The sequence below is a fragment of the Solea senegalensis genome, linkage group LG4, assembly GCF_019176455.1.
Source record: "Solea senegalensis isolate Sse05_10M linkage group LG4, IFAPA_SoseM_1, whole genome shotgun sequence".
NCBI lineage: Eukaryota > Metazoa > Chordata > Actinopteri > Pleuronectiformes > Soleidae > Solea > Solea senegalensis.
Genome location: NC_058024.1, coordinates 12537042 through 12552500, shown reverse-complemented (window position 1 = coordinate 12552500; position 15459 = coordinate 12537042). Strand labels below are relative to the sequence as shown.

The 15459-nt window shown below is 42.0% G+C and overlaps 1 protein-coding gene across 1 annotated transcript; it reads right to left on the bottom strand.

Moving 5' to 3' along the window:
* Window positions 1-10140: 10140 nt before the first annotated feature.
* Window positions 10141-14938, bottom strand: fezf2 (FEZ family zinc finger 2). Its single transcript, XM_044023009.1, has 5 exons — window positions 14767-14938; window positions 13553-14470; window positions 13070-13204; window positions 12813-12945; window positions 10141-10945 (listed from the first exon to the last, which is right to left on the bottom strand). Exons 2-5 carry the CDS (start codon window positions 14339-14341, stop codon window positions 10704-10706), a joined length of 1299 nt encoding a protein of 432 aa, XP_043878944.1. The 5' UTR covers window positions 14342-14470; window positions 14767-14938; the 3' UTR covers window positions 10141-10703.
* Between the last annotated feature and the right edge of the window lie 521 nt (window positions 14939-15459).

Here is a 15459-nt window from a genome sequence, read left to right as displayed (position 1 = left end):
ACTGAAGACTTATTTGAGCAATTCTTCAAAAAAACTGATGCATTTAATAAGAAATTCTTAATTGATCCCAAGGCAAAAACTGTCTCCAGTGCAGCTCCAACCAAGATATAGCAAAGTAGGTAGAATGACAGTGAATTTGAAACAAGTTTGTACATTTCGATCCAAGAATATAGTAACACTTTACAACAATGTATGTTAAATGAAGGTGCTATCAGCTGAAAGGCATTTTTTCCTCTTCTTTAGAATATTCACGACAAGTTATTACTGAAAGAAATTGAGCCATTGATTAGGAGTGTAATCATTATTGATGAACTATTAAATTAACTGCTGACTATTTTGATTATCGATTAATCAGTTTGCATACTTAAACGTGTATGATTTCAGTTCAAATGATTTTTTGGCAAAAACTGATCCAAAAGTTCCCACCATTTTCTGATATTTCATGGACCAAATAACACGTGTGGATGTACAGAGCAGAGATATGGGCTGCAGTGACAGTGAAATACTGAGAGGAACATCACACTGACCGTCAGCAGAGACTGTGTGGGGGGGGGTCTTCATCTTCTGCCAGGGTGTAGCACCCCCTCACTTAAACCCCTAATTGTTGTGATCAGACCTGCGCCAGGCTGACACGTAGTGGCGGCTTGACAAATGCAATCATCCGGACAGACGTGGTTGAAGTGGCTGGTGGTTGGCAGCTGCCCAGGCTCCTCAGCTGGGGCCCCAGTACTGAAGGCCCTCAGGGTGTCAGCTAGTCGCTGACCACCACGGACTGACTGGACCAGTCTGGACTGATAGGGGTAGGGAGGTGGGTGTTGGTTTGGTGAAGAACCAGAATGGGGAGGAGTGCTGTCAAGGACAGGGTTTAAGAAACAAATGGGTGGGGAGGCATTAGGGCTGTGTGTCCAATCGTGGGTGACATGATCGGCTGGTTGTTGGGTGAGTATGGGGGTGAAGGAGACGCGATGTAGCAAATTATCTGAAAGGGTTTTGAAGAGTACGATCTGGAGCCCTTCCAATTGACTAGCCTTGCATTATGTATTCTAATGGCCGATGCCCCGGGGGTGCTGAGTCTGAATCTCCACTGATGTCAGTGACCAGACCTCGATTCACTCTGCCAGCCTGTGATAACAACAATGACCCCTCAGACAGCAGCCCAGCTCTCCTCCAGCTCTCCTTAGTCTCTGGTGGCATGGCGTGAGGCTGCTGCCCTATGATTATGCAACGTGGTTCTGCTATTGAGAGCCCATTGAGAGCCCTGATGGATAATGGCTGAGCCCAGAGCCGCGCAAATGGTGAAGTGTCGACTCCAGTTGATTGGATAATGGGTAATTGCACGCTGCATTTCATTCAGTGATATGCTGTGGGTGTAGCAGGGGCAAGCAAAGGGGAGGGAAAGAATTGGAGGAGGGAAAATATTTTGGCGTGCTGTGTTTTTGCAGCCTGTTATTTCACACATCGAGTCTGTTGCACTTGTTTGGATCACAGGTTTGCGTCAACTGCCGAGCCAATTTAAATTGCAAATTACATCATGTCATTGTTGTGGAGTTACATTTCTCTCCTTTTTTTTAATTCACATTTCACAGATCAGAGTGGCGGCTGCTAAGCACCATGCCTGGTGGCGCTGTTTGAGGCTTCACTCTGACCCTGTGCGAGCTTGCAAGTCCTGAGTCTCTCCTTTGATCATGGCATGTCACCTCCACTTAACAGCCTGGCCTGCAAGCTCTTTGTCTTTTCCTTCACAGAGGCCTTGACTGTTGTCATGTTGTCTCACATTAAAGAGAAGGCTTCATGTCGTACACTAAGAGGAAGCAACACTGGCCTTAAGGTAGCCTGGCACAGCCTGGCTCCTCATCGACTGCACATGCTCCAGTGTAACATTTTCTCTTTTACGGCCCCTCACTTCACTTGTGTAACTGTAATCACACACCCACTTTCTCTCCATATACCTCCATCCAAAATAAAACACCCTTTTCTTTTCCAGCACTTAAACAGAACCAGCTTTCTGGAGCTAATGTGAAAATTCTTCCTCTGCTCATTGAGCTGCATTACTGTGCTCGGAGAAGCCCAGTGGGGGGATTGTGCCAGCTGAATTCCTCTTCAGCTGTATTGATTGTGCTACCATGAAAGTCTGTATGCTGTCGCCTGGTTAAAGTCAGAAAATGCGGCGCTCTTCATATCAACTGATGGATTAAGTGGGCAGCTGAAAGGACACGTATGAATTTTGTGTTTGTGTATTGTACCTTTTGTTGATATTGATTCCGCCTTGGCATGGAGCCACACATGGCAGCAGCGTGTTGCGCTTCGTTCTTAATTAAGTCCTTTATCACGCTCTAATGAGTTTATTGTCACAACCACCAGTCAAAGCAAACACTTTCATTGGTTTGTGATTGAAGAAAAAGGCAATGTTTTAGGCTCCTCTTTTGCAGTAGAGAGAAAAAAGCAAACATTTTAATGGAGAAAGTGAGGACTTCTTTTCACAGTCGGTCGAATGCATAGTGTATCGCTCTTGCTTATTTCCCATGTTAAACACCAAAATACACTGTGAGCACTGCTTGAGCTGTTTAATGATAAGTAAGTGTGGAAAAAGTAGCAGTAGCAGGCTAAACTTGGATCAAAACAGATATGATACATCAAACCACGACTGGCAGTTGGCCCTCGCATCAAAGCTCTGCTCCAAAACATGGAAAGTTGTTGCCTGTAACAGAATTGTGAATTGTGGCTGACTTTTGTACATGACTTGCTCACTAATTTCTAGCTATCATGTCTCCATGTTGTCATGAAATGTGTGTGAGTGTAGACTAACATTTCAACATTTTGGTTTGCCACCAAAAGTGACTTGGAAAAAAGTACTCCATAACCATAACCCAATGCATTATGAGCACATGACTGTACTGTAGATTCTCATAGTGTATATGGTGTGGAAAAGACAAGTAGCAGACAAAAACAAGCTGGGTGGTCACTGCTTCAACCTACAGCAAGATAACGCCACAACATCACAAGGAGATTAAATTGATCGAGAGCAGGGCGGTCTCCGGTCTCAAACGTCATGGAGCTGATACAGACAGAGATGGACACAAGGTGAAGGGCAGCACATGTATGGGAACTTAAGTAAGAAAGAGCAACGGTGTGTTCTGCTGCTGGATGAGTTAAAAAACTAGAAGTTTACAAGTCACTTTTAGTCATGATCGTAACAAACGTTACAGATCCAGAGTAAATTGAATTCAAGATCTTTTAAATAGTTAAATAGATGGATAATAATAATAGATAGTTAAATTTAGAAAGGTCATTTATCAACAGTTTAACCACACCAAGAATAAACCTTGGATCTGTAAGTGCAGCAGTTCAATTACCTTAACTGTAACCCAATATTTAGACTTTTTTTTTCACTGCTAATTATTTCTATGGATGGTTGTTTTGTAGTTTTGGCATGTAGCGTCATGTAGAGTTTTCAGTTTACGCCGAGTGAGGTCGTTTACTTGTGTGATCCAGCCGAGTGGTGCATCATTAACACGGTGGCCCAAAGTGAAGGAAGAGAGGACGATTCCCAGTAGGGCCAGGTCAGGTCAAAGGGATTAACTGTAGCACCGGACATCCCCAAATCAACTGATCCTCCCCAACAATGACTCACTAATGCCACTAGAAAAGAGCTGAGTGCAGCCAGAGCATGATGGAGAAAATGGCTCATTGGTTTGCGGCATCAGAGGACCAGATTAATTTGCTTGTAATTAGCTGGACAAAGATTTACGTTTTTGAATAGACTGTTTTATGTGTGTGCTAATTTGTTCTGTCTGCAATGATGTGGGAATCATTTTAAAAGTTGTTGCTCCCCATTTTTTTTGAAAGGGCACTAGAGGGTTCGTTCCACTTATTGGTGTAGGACACTGCTCAGCCTCCCTGGGAAAGCTTATGGCAGGACGATGCAAACAAAGCTCTGACTAATTGTCTAAAATGTGTCCTAATCGTGGAACAATGATCCAGCATCAGCCTCCACAGATGGGAGTTTGTCCATACCAATGTGTGGTGTGGACTTGGCAGTGGTTTATGTCCCTCAGCCATTCTGGTGGAGTATGTGGTATCAAAGTCATAGTCCCTGTATAGCGAGGTTGATTGTTGTCTGTGTGTGTCCTCAGGCAGAATGTTTTAGTGGGTGTCGGCATTGCTAAGGTTTTTGCATCTCTAGTCTTAGCAGATGAGGTAGTTCTGGTGATTTGGTGCTAAAAAAGTAATGTTATTTGATCGGACCAATTGTGGTAAAGAGTGAGCTTAGACTTGCTTAGGTGATTTTGATATATTATCAAGATACATGTTTGGATCCTTCCTTTGGAAGTACTGTGAAAGACCCTGTCTCAGAATGTCACTGGATCCTTGACATATCATTACTCAGTAGAGGCTCTCTACAACATGTTTTTGTTGGGTTTTGTTTTGTTTCTTTATACATTTTTTTTATTACAATGACACAATTGTTTTTTTGTTTTCAAATAGCACAGCTAAATACCCTGATCAGTGGAGTCACATTGTGTTTTGTTTACCAAAATTTCCATTACATCCAAGTCTGAATTCCCTCTGTATCTGTTTACATGGATGCTTTAAAAGGTGACTAATTTAAATGTACTGCATCAGGCAAATCTCTAAAGTTTGTCTGTCTGTTGTTAGACTAATTGAATTTAATTCATTTATTATGAAAATGTCACATTATTTCAGTGATGTTAAAATCTTCAACAATAAGAGTAAAGCCCATTTCTCTCACCACCAACGCAGTTTTTTGAAAACTGAAACAAAGGATCAGCAACCCTGTTTATTCCAAACTGATGATTGTGTTGCTGCAGCTGATAAATGCCAGTCTGCAGTTGAATATGGATAACCACGTTGTTTTCACAGGTCTCCGTTTCTGCCTGCCCAGACTGAAATGATACCCAAATGTTTCCAGATCACCACCGTTTCCAAACGTTCTGAGGTAATACAAACTGCACTGTAGTCATATCGGATGTGATGTGTGGATGTAGCATAGAGTTTATATTTCACACAGTGCCTCTAACATTGATTGGTAAACCGACCTGCACCAATGAGACACAATTTACCAGTTTGCACATTTTGGTGTGAAGTGTTGATGATAGTTTAATCCATGCTGCTGTGAACCTCTGCTCAGATTCATACTGTCTTTACTTCTGGGGGGCGTTCAATCTGCTGCTGGTTGGATTTGTTAAAAGTTAAAACTTGACATAAATTACTTATCAAAATAAATATTAAGGTTAATCAAAATTGTACAACAACAAAAACCCGATAGGCTCAGGCCTATGCGTCACCCTCCTCCTCTTCCTCCACCTAAAAGAGATTGAGGTCCACCTCGACAGCTCCCCCCTCAAGCTACAGACTGGGCAGACAGAGGGATGGACAGACAATTGGTGGATGGATAGATGGAGGTCAGCGAGTGGAGTTTGACAACAGATCAGTGATGTGATCTCCCTCCCTGTTTAATTCCCAGCAGCCAACCACTTTCCCCTCGCAGCCACAAAGCACCTTCTCCTGGCCCGTTTTGCCCTTGACATGCCATGGCAGGCGGGTAGGCACATCCCGAGGACAAGCTGCTCGCCGATGTCTTTAAGACATTTTGATGAGGTTTTGGTGGTGAAAGGCTCAGCACTGACTTTGTAAAAGAATCTCAATGAGGTGCGGGTGAATGCTGCGGCTGTTCCATTTTAATCTGTGTGTTCGGCCGCTTTCTTGAGTGGCTCATTTCCATGCATCACACCCTGAATTCCAGAGTGCCTCGGCCCCAAAACATTCAGGGCTTTCTGCCTCGATCTTTAAGCCAAATCCAGGCTTATGACGACATTTTCTTCAATAAGCATAATGTCAAACTTGCTCTTTACAAGCTAAACGTGTTTTTCAACAGAACATCTCAACATTTCTAGGTTCCATTGTTGCCCATTCCATCATGCATCCTTTCATTTAAAGCAGGAACAGAGCCAAAGAGTGGAGAGAAGCCACTGCTCATTAACCCCCTCACTACTTTACAATGAATCCTGCAGGCTTATTGTACCAAATGGTCGTTTTTTTCTCGGATGGATAGAGAGATGTTGGGGTAGGGCGTTGACGATCTTAATTCAAAGGCACAGCATGCGTTGCCAAACTATTACTCTTTCATTGGTAATTAAAAAGCTCCAACATTTAAAACCACGTAGGTTTTGCTCATTCTATTTTTATTTATTTTCATTCAATGTACTATACAGACATGGCATTTCCCTTTGGGTCTTTTTGTTTGCTGTGTGCCAGTATTTTAAATGCTCAGACCGGATGTACATTTCTGCAAATCACAGATACATGTGAGCTCAATTACATCAATTTTTGGTTTGATGGCGTTCATACGCCACAAAATAGGAAATGAGAATCATGATTTTCTAGTTATGAATATGGTTAGCTTGACACACAAACTACATCTAGTTGAGATATTAGTTCTTATTAATAGCATTAACATCTCCATAAAAACACAATGGAATGTGCTCATATTGTCGCAACATCCTCTCAAACTATTTTCATGCAGTAAGTAATATGAGGAACTAGTACAAAAACATGGGCAAATGGAGATGGATGTTATGCTCCATCAATTTTTCTTGTACTGAGTGAGTAACCTGAGGTTCAAGAGAAAAAGTACTAGATTAGACCTAAGAAAAGATCATGGTTTTACTCTTAGTGTTATGTGCTGTGTTTCCAATTTGGTTTGGTACAGTGAGGTAAAGCCCGGGGTCAGGCTTGCTTTCCACTGAGAACGTTACCTTTATTTGGTAGGCATCAGAGAGATACTGTACGTAGCGTGACGTCGCAAAGAATGCAAACGTGACACAGCAGAAAACAACTGTTTGTCTCAACGAGGCGTCACGCGTTGTATGAAAATAGACTGCAGGTGTTGAAGAAACACCAGTTGCAAAAAGAGTTCCGTTTTTCTGTCACACAGTCAGCTGACTGTCATGAGTGGAACCAGTCTAGTTCTATCCAGACCATACCATTTTACTCAGGTACCCCAAGTTGGTCATTTTGATACTATTCCTAATGTAAACACACAGAAACTATGTGTGGAAACACAGCTTTGTAAAATAGTAATAATAATAACGTTTTGCTGTTGTGTAATTTAAAAACCAAACAAACAAAAACAAGAAAATAATAATAATAAAAAAAACCTTTAGGCCTCTCTCTGTCCACAGTGGCCTTACATGGTGCAGTCTGCAGGTTATCACATGTTGTGGGAACATTTGTCGGCTGGCTGTTGCTGTGACACAAACTGTCACCCCCTCCACCCTCCTCTAAAGAGAACAGGCTGTTAGAGCTGGTACATTTTAATTGGAGATTCATGTGGGCTAAACTGAGGGGAAACTGATGTAAGTTAACATTTGGTAGACTTAATTGGTCCTTTTCTCTCCCTCCTCCTCGATTGGGCACTTAACGGGCCGCTGCTGAAGCTTCCCCGCTAATCTCTCTTTTACAATCAATTCAGTCCGCCACACAAAAAGTCCGCCTCTCCCTATTCTTCCCTTCCTGTCTCAAACGAGCTCCTTTTGTGGCCCCGCAAATTGCTTGAATCCCCAGTGATCCCCGCGATGGCAAGGGAGATGTCCTCGAGTTGTTGACTGGCTGATTGACGCGCGCGTTCCCGCTTCTCGTCTTCCCTCCGTTACCACCCCGCGTGCGCGCGCGCCTTAATTAATGCTCCCGTTCGTCAATTAACGTGTTTGTGGATGTGGCGGCGGTTGCTCAGATGCTGAGAGGTGAAGGAGAGACGGGGAGAGAGACAGAGAGAGAGAGCGAGTGCAGAGAAAAGGACAACCTGCTCGCCTTAGGTTGTTTACTGCAGCAACAGCCCTGACGTTGTTCATGCCCCGCAGTCTACACACACTCACACACTCACACACACACGTCTGTTTCTCACCACACACGCGCATTGTTGTGTTAAATTTAAACAAGCTGCTGATGTTTAACAGTGAACGTGCATGTTTGCGGATTCTGTGCTGCAGAAGAATGTGTGACAACACTCACCTGGCTGTCAGTCACTGGAGTCATGTTTGTTTCCGTCAGTGTGCAGTTTAAAACATACTAAAATCATCCTTTGGATTTGATTGTAATTATTTTTTTTTATGACAAATACTAGACTTGTGATTCTTCTTCACATATTTGCGGAAATCCCCATTTTCTGTCACTGGAAATAGAGCAGCCCTATTCTTTTAGGATTTAACAGGTAAATTAGGGTAAATGTTTTTATTTACCATACATGTATTGTCAAACTTTGACTCTGGAGCCACAAAATGACAAACCTGAAATAGAGTCAATGTTATTGACAGATAATGACACAGATATGCAAATAAAGTAAATAAGAAACCATGCAGGCTTGGGCTCCATGGTTCATAATTAGACTACATTATACAGTATATTACTAAATAAGTTATGAAACATTGGTGCAGTCTCACTATTTGGCAATACCCCGTTAATGCTTACTCTGCATCAGTGAGGAACGTTTATGTTCAAATGAAAAAAAAAAAAAACATCCTTATTTTAAAACACATCCCCAGGTTTACAAAGATTCATATGAGGAGGTAAAAATTGTTTGTCACTTATAATGAATGACATGTCAGCAATTTAATTAGCTTATGAAGCTGCATCGCAGGTAGCTTCACATTGCAGATATTTAGCGTACACTGTAAAATAGTTGTATATATTCAGTAAATACATTTCACAATATTTTACTGTATCATTTTATAGCAAATGACTGAATAGAAAATATTTATTATTATATTATATTATTATTATTTTTATTAATATTTTAGTGTAAATCATCAGTATTTTCCTCTTAATACTATATTTACCTGCCAACAATGCCGTTTGGAATAGTTTTCTCTAATCAATAAAACACTAAAATACAGTCTTATATTATAAAGTCTATGAAATTGTGTACACGATTGTGTTGGGAAGTGGTTTTTCATTTCAGCAGAGCTCGAAGCTGCGAAGTGTGGACAAATACCATCGAGAAAACGTATTCTATTTATTTGAAGTCACTTTTACTTAAGTTGACAGATGTTTCTTGTTTCCACACATTTTGTCTGCAGCCTGATGAAATAGGTTCAGAGCGAGGCATTCATCTGGCAATATTATCCCTGCCAGGCTACTGCAGGCCCGTCCTGGCCCGGCTCAGCGCTAATTGGCTGTTAATAGGTGGAGCGCCATTTGGGTGCACGGATCTGCCTCTCGACAGAATGTGTGCAGGGATAATATTGTTCCAGGAGCCGTGCCGAGAATAACTTGTGCTCTATTAACGCAGAGGCCCAGATGAGGAGCTGCGGCCTGAGTGCTCCATTATCTCCTGTTCTGATGAGCGGCTCCGGATGCGACACACACACACGCACACACAGCTATCAAAGCCTCCCGAGGCCGTTTATCTGATTAATGTAATTCGTTTTCAAGGGCCCGTGTTATCTGTGATCATTACGCCAGAGTCAAGTGTAAATGCTGCAGTATTAAGATCGTGCCTGTCAATAAATGGTGAAGCAAAGTGGCTGCAGAGCATACACTAGGGCCACACTGTGTCTATATGTGGCTTTGTGACAGCACAGGCAAATAAAAGAGATGCATGTTGCACACAAAATGTGACGCTTTACAGGCTTTCATTTGGTGGATTCATCCTCGTTCTTCATCTAACAGTTATATTTTTTGGAATATTTTCAACAAAATCTTCATATTGAAGCTAAAAGCTCATCTCTGGTGTATTTTGGTTTGCAGAAGTAGTGACAAAAGTAAAATAGAAAATATTGTGGATCACAGTCGATGCACGTATGCAGTGGTATTTTGAACCTAGTACATTGAGGGTTGATTAACACAGCTAATACATACATTTTCATTAATAAACATAGGAACAAAGTACCCTTCACTTGAAAATGGTAAAAAGAAAGTAAATAAAATATGTTTGTATTTTCTTATCTTTGTTTTTATCATTATTGGGATAATGTATCTCAGTGTTTTGCTTTGCTTCCTGACTTGTGTATGCCTATCATTTTATTTTAAAACAAACAAACAAAAACTCTTAATGTTTTCCATGTTTTGCACCAATCACATCAGAAAAATGCCTTTCTCTGAACATATACTCGGCAAGACTTGTAACATAATATTTGGTTTTATTTTCAAATGCCTTCAAAAACATGGCTCAAACATTCAATTTTCCATTTTAAGTTATAACTTAATTATTCACATTTTTCCCACATTTTTTTCTTTGAAATACAAACATGGTAATGCATTCCCCAGACAATTCACATTTAAATAACATGTTTTATTATTATTAATATTATTATTATTATTATTTTTATCATCTCCATAACCTATTATTTACACCTCCATGAGGGAGACAGATACTGCATCCTTCTGTTTGACGCTTGTAACTGGCAGGATGAAATTCTGGACTGGACAAACTATAATATTCCTACAGAATGAGACCTGTCTTAAGTGTATGACGTTGTGTCTTCTTCTCTGGTCTTTATTCAGAGTCCCTGCTGGTTACACTTGAGAAGGATCCTACAGCCCAGATTACCACACATTAGGGGTTGATGTGTAATTGTATTGGACATCCCCATCTTGTCTCTTTAACCTCGACAGACATTGTTCAGCATATGCAGGGCCACAGTCGCAACCAGAACATTGGCCAGTTTTTAGGAGGCTTGTGGTCCTCAGCTCTGCAGCGTTCTGGACGCCTCAGAGAAGACGTTGTCGTGCAGCTTCCTTATGTGTTTCTTCAGGTCAAAGTTGCGGCAGAAGCCTTTGCCACAGGTGCTGCAGGTGAAGGGCTTCTTGTCGTTGTGTGTGTGCATGTGAAAGGTCAGGTTGTAGATCTGGTGGAAGGCCTTGTTGCAGATGGAGCACTTGTACTGCTTCTCCCCGCTGTGAGTCAGCTTGTGGTTCTTGTAGTTTCCTGACAAAAATAAAATAGAAATGATCAGCACAAGCAGGAAAGATGTGGGTGATTTGACTGAGGAAGCACTTGTTATTTTCATGATATTATAATTATTTATCCATAGAGTGTCATGACTATAAATCACAGGTTTCTTGAACCTAAACTCATGTCATCACGTTTATTCTGACCAACAATTTCAATGCAAAAATCCTCAAATCTCAGATCTTTAAAAAAAATTATTTGCAGTGTAACTATGCTGTTCCATGCAATAACATTACAATAAATCACATCACAACTACTGTGATGGTGAAGCGACAATTACACACAATTGCATTCACATTGTCTGTGTGGAAATGCATTGAAACATTCTAGGAAATAAAGTCGGCTCAGAATGGAGTATAAATCAAAATGTAGTACTAGTATTGAACAACGTCAGTGCTCCATCATGGAACTATGACACATGACCATAGAACCATCAACATCTTATTTATCTTGAGGTCATTGAAAGCATCTGGATTATTTAACGTGAATTGCTTCTCTAAAGGTTTCTGGGTTAACTACAAAACAATTTGATTGAATTTAAAAACCCAACCACACATTAGGGTATATTTTTTACTGTGAATGCACCACATTTTGGTGTAATTAAAAAAATAGGACAAATCAAAGGAAATTGTGTTGCTTTTAAGTGAAGAAAAATGCACCAAGTTAAATTAAAAATTAAAATCTCCCCCACTGAAATAACTGGAAAAGATGGACAGTTTAAAGGAGAACATTGAGACACTGAGTCTCGTGAGGATTAAAAAAAAGAGAAAACTTCTCTTCCTCACTTTTCTTTTCTCCACTGAGGTCAATAGTTCACTGTGGAGTTACAGAGCCTCCTCCATCCCTGTGCTCTGCCCGGCCTTCATTAATCAGGATTTTGTGTGCCGAAGTCAAGAAGTTGTCAAACTTTGTCAAAATCAAGTACGGCAACAACTCAACAAATTAAAAAAAAAGCCCCGATTCCCAACTTGGCCGGGGTCTAAGCAGCTGACCCAGAGCAAATGCTGCTGTCTTGAAGGGAGAATTAGTCTGTGTAAAGTGACATGTCCTATTTCCACTGATCGCTTCATGCTCACCGACGGGGCCCTGCAATTATTTCCCCTTTCATTACCCTCACAGACAACTGAGAGCTGCAGCATATGGTGATGCTTTCAGCCCTGATAATATTTGATCCAGCAGACGACAAACACCAAACTCTGAAGATTCCTTCACATGCATGGATTTCCCCGCACTTTATATTCTTTTCTTTTTTTTTTTACCCTGAACTGCATCTTTAATTTATACTCAAGCAATGCATGCTTGCACCCTCACACAAATATAGGGATGTTGAACATCAGCTGTCATTGTTAAGAAAAACAATCCTCATCCCAAATCACACACAATAAATAGTTTGCATAAATCATCTGCACCTTTACGCACAGGAACATAGCAACACAATAAAAACAAGAGTGACATTATAATGTTGAAATACCAAATCAATCCATGAATGAATGAAAATAAACCCAATACAGAGATTTTCACACTGAATTAAATCTTTCATTAAGTGACACAATGTCGTTATATAACTTGCATGTTCACGTGATTTATTTAAATAATAAAAAAGGAAACTTGAACGTTTTTAAATGTGTTAGTTAGTATTAAAAATACATGGTGGTGAATAGAATTGTTTTACAATTAACAATGCAAGACCGAAAATAAAGCTGAATTAGATTTTTTGTTATGTGAATATATTTTTGTGTTATTAATAATCAACAATACACCTTGTGAGGCAACGATTTTTTTTTTTTTGGAGTTCGTTTTAAAGCATTACATGACATGTGGTGTGTAAATGTGGTTCCTGTACCTTTCTGGTGGAAGCCTTTCCCGCAGAACTCGCACACGAACGGTTTGTACCCTGCGTGGATCCGCACGTGCGTGTTGAGCGTCGAGCTTCTGTTGAACGCCTTCCCGCACTGGTTACATTTATGAGGCTTTTCCTTTACAAAAAACAACAACAAAACAAATAAATATACATTAATAAAAATGGTGTGAATACAAATAAAAAATAGGTATAAATGAGATGAAAGCATCCGTGATGGAGGAGGTTTTGCGGCGGCTCACCTGTGTGTGGATGATCTTGTGTCTGCACAGAGTGCTGGCCTGTCGGAATCCTTTGCCGCATACTTTGCACACGAAAGGCCGAGCCCCGGTGTGCACCGGCATGTGTCTGGTCAGGTTGTAATGCGCGTTAAAAACCTGCGCAAAAATAACAAAACACAAAAACTGTACGGTTATTATTCTGAATGATTTTATTTTTAAAGTAGTAGGTTAATGACTCACAATCTCCCACTAAATTATTCCAATTTATTTTTCCTTATGCACTTTTGTTGGAAGGCACTTGTATTGTTTACTTTCGTGTGCAGTGCGTTGTTTTTTTCTTTAAACAATAACAAATAAGCTCCATTACTTTTATTACAACATATGTGTCATATATTCCAATTTAATTTTCGTTTTAATTGGAGAAAAACAAATACATTTTACTACAAAATGATGAGCTCATTAAAAAAATGTGGATTTAACAAGAGACTAATGTAAAAACTTTACCTTTCCACACACTTCACACGTGAAGTTCTTGGGTTTCCCGTCCGCGGTGCCGCTGCCGCTCAGCTTGTTGTGCGTCTTGACGCCGTTCTTCTCTGCGACCAGACCGTGGTGATGATGCTGGTTCTCCTTCACGATCTGGTCCAGCTGCCCGGGCAGATGCTCCTTGTGCGGGTACTGAGGTGTGGGCAGCTTTTCGGCGGCACCGACCGCCGCCAACTTGGCGTTCTCCAGCAGCAAGAGTCTGTGGTGCGCGGAAAGAGCTGAGGCCTGCGCGTGTGGGCTGGAGACCCAGTGTCCGGCCAGCAGCTCGGACTGCTGGTACGCAGAGTCCAGGTAGTTGAGATAGTAGAGGGAGCCGCTGCTGGGCACTGCGGCCACGGCCTGATGCAACACCTGCGGCTTCACCACACCACGGCTCCCAGGCGACGATGTCAGCAGCGGCTGCTTCAGACTCGCCTCCGCTTTGCCGCACATGCCGCAGTTCCCTTTGCATGGAGCGGCTGCGGAACCGCAAAAAGTTCCCCTGAAACTGGCTCTCCACAGCTCCGAGTAGTTCATCAGCGCCTTAGCCTGGAGGTCGTAGCTGAAGGGCTGCAGTGGGATCATGCAGGGGATCGGGCAGCACAGCCCCAGCACCTTCCTTCCCTCTCCCCGCTCCTCCGCACTCCCTTTCGGCTCCGAGTTCTTGGACATGATCCGGTCTATGGAGAAGGCCAAGGTCTTGGGCGCCGCGGACGGTCCGGTCCTACCGCAGGGCATCACCGTCTCCAGAGAGGCAGAACTTGCCATTTTTTGCTGTTGTTGATGTTGTTGTTGTTGTTGTTGTTTTCCTTTGCAGCAGCAGCAGCAGCAGAACTTAGTGTGAGCAACAAAGTCCGTCCCGCTCTTCTGCAGCTGCCCCGCAGTCTTTTCACTCTCCTGAGCTCCCAGCAGACAAGACAGGAGGACACATCAGTTTAATAAGCACCTTGCTGTCACTGTGTCACGCATTTGCATCCAAATGGCCAACCCCCCCGCCGCAACAATAGCATCCAGGGGTGATGGATTAATGCTCATTAACTAGTGCACACAAAATTAACAGGACATTACAGAGCTCGTTAAGAAGAAGAAGAAGAAGACGAAGACGACGAAGGAGAGGAGGAGGAGGGACAGAGAAAAAAAATAAAGATGCTGTGATGAGCTGGTGGAGAATGAGAGAGAGCGTGAAGTTTTACCTCGTTTATTGGTCAGATGGGTGTGGAGAAACCAGGCGACTGCGCTCTGTCACATGTTGGCTGCAGCCTCCTCCTCCTCCTCCTCCTCCTCAGCGCGGATCACTGTCTCCTGACACCAAACTCCTCATGAGTGACAGGGAGGCCTGCTTATCAAGGCGCACGTCACAGGAACCTCAGCAAGGGAGTGAACGAACTGCATATAGGCTACACACAGTATAACATGTCACCTGTGATATCAGAATTAAACTTTAAAATGAGTGAAACTGTTTAGACAGTGTGTCATTCATGCGCATTATATACACGCATGGTCTCATAGTTTTTCCTTGCACAGTAGCCCTTTTCTTTTTCAGTTTAGGATTTTTTTTTTTTACTTTACTCAGGAGAAAAGCTGCTAATCCCCAGAGATGGGATCCCTCCTTTTCCACGCCGGCTTATATACTTTCACACTGTTGGTATAAATTCGAGGACGTCCAATTTCCACCTGTTTAAGAGCGAAGACTCCCTTTGGATCCTATTAAACGTTGTTCCTCCAATTCCCTCTATTCAAAAGAAGCAATTTTCCAAAAGCGATTCAAGGCTCAACTCAGCGCAGGGAGGAGGAGGAGGAGGAGGAGGTGGAGAAGGGGAAAAAAAGAGGAAAGAAAAAACACAAGCTCTTTCACTTTTAGCCACTAAAGCACTGCGTGAACCTGG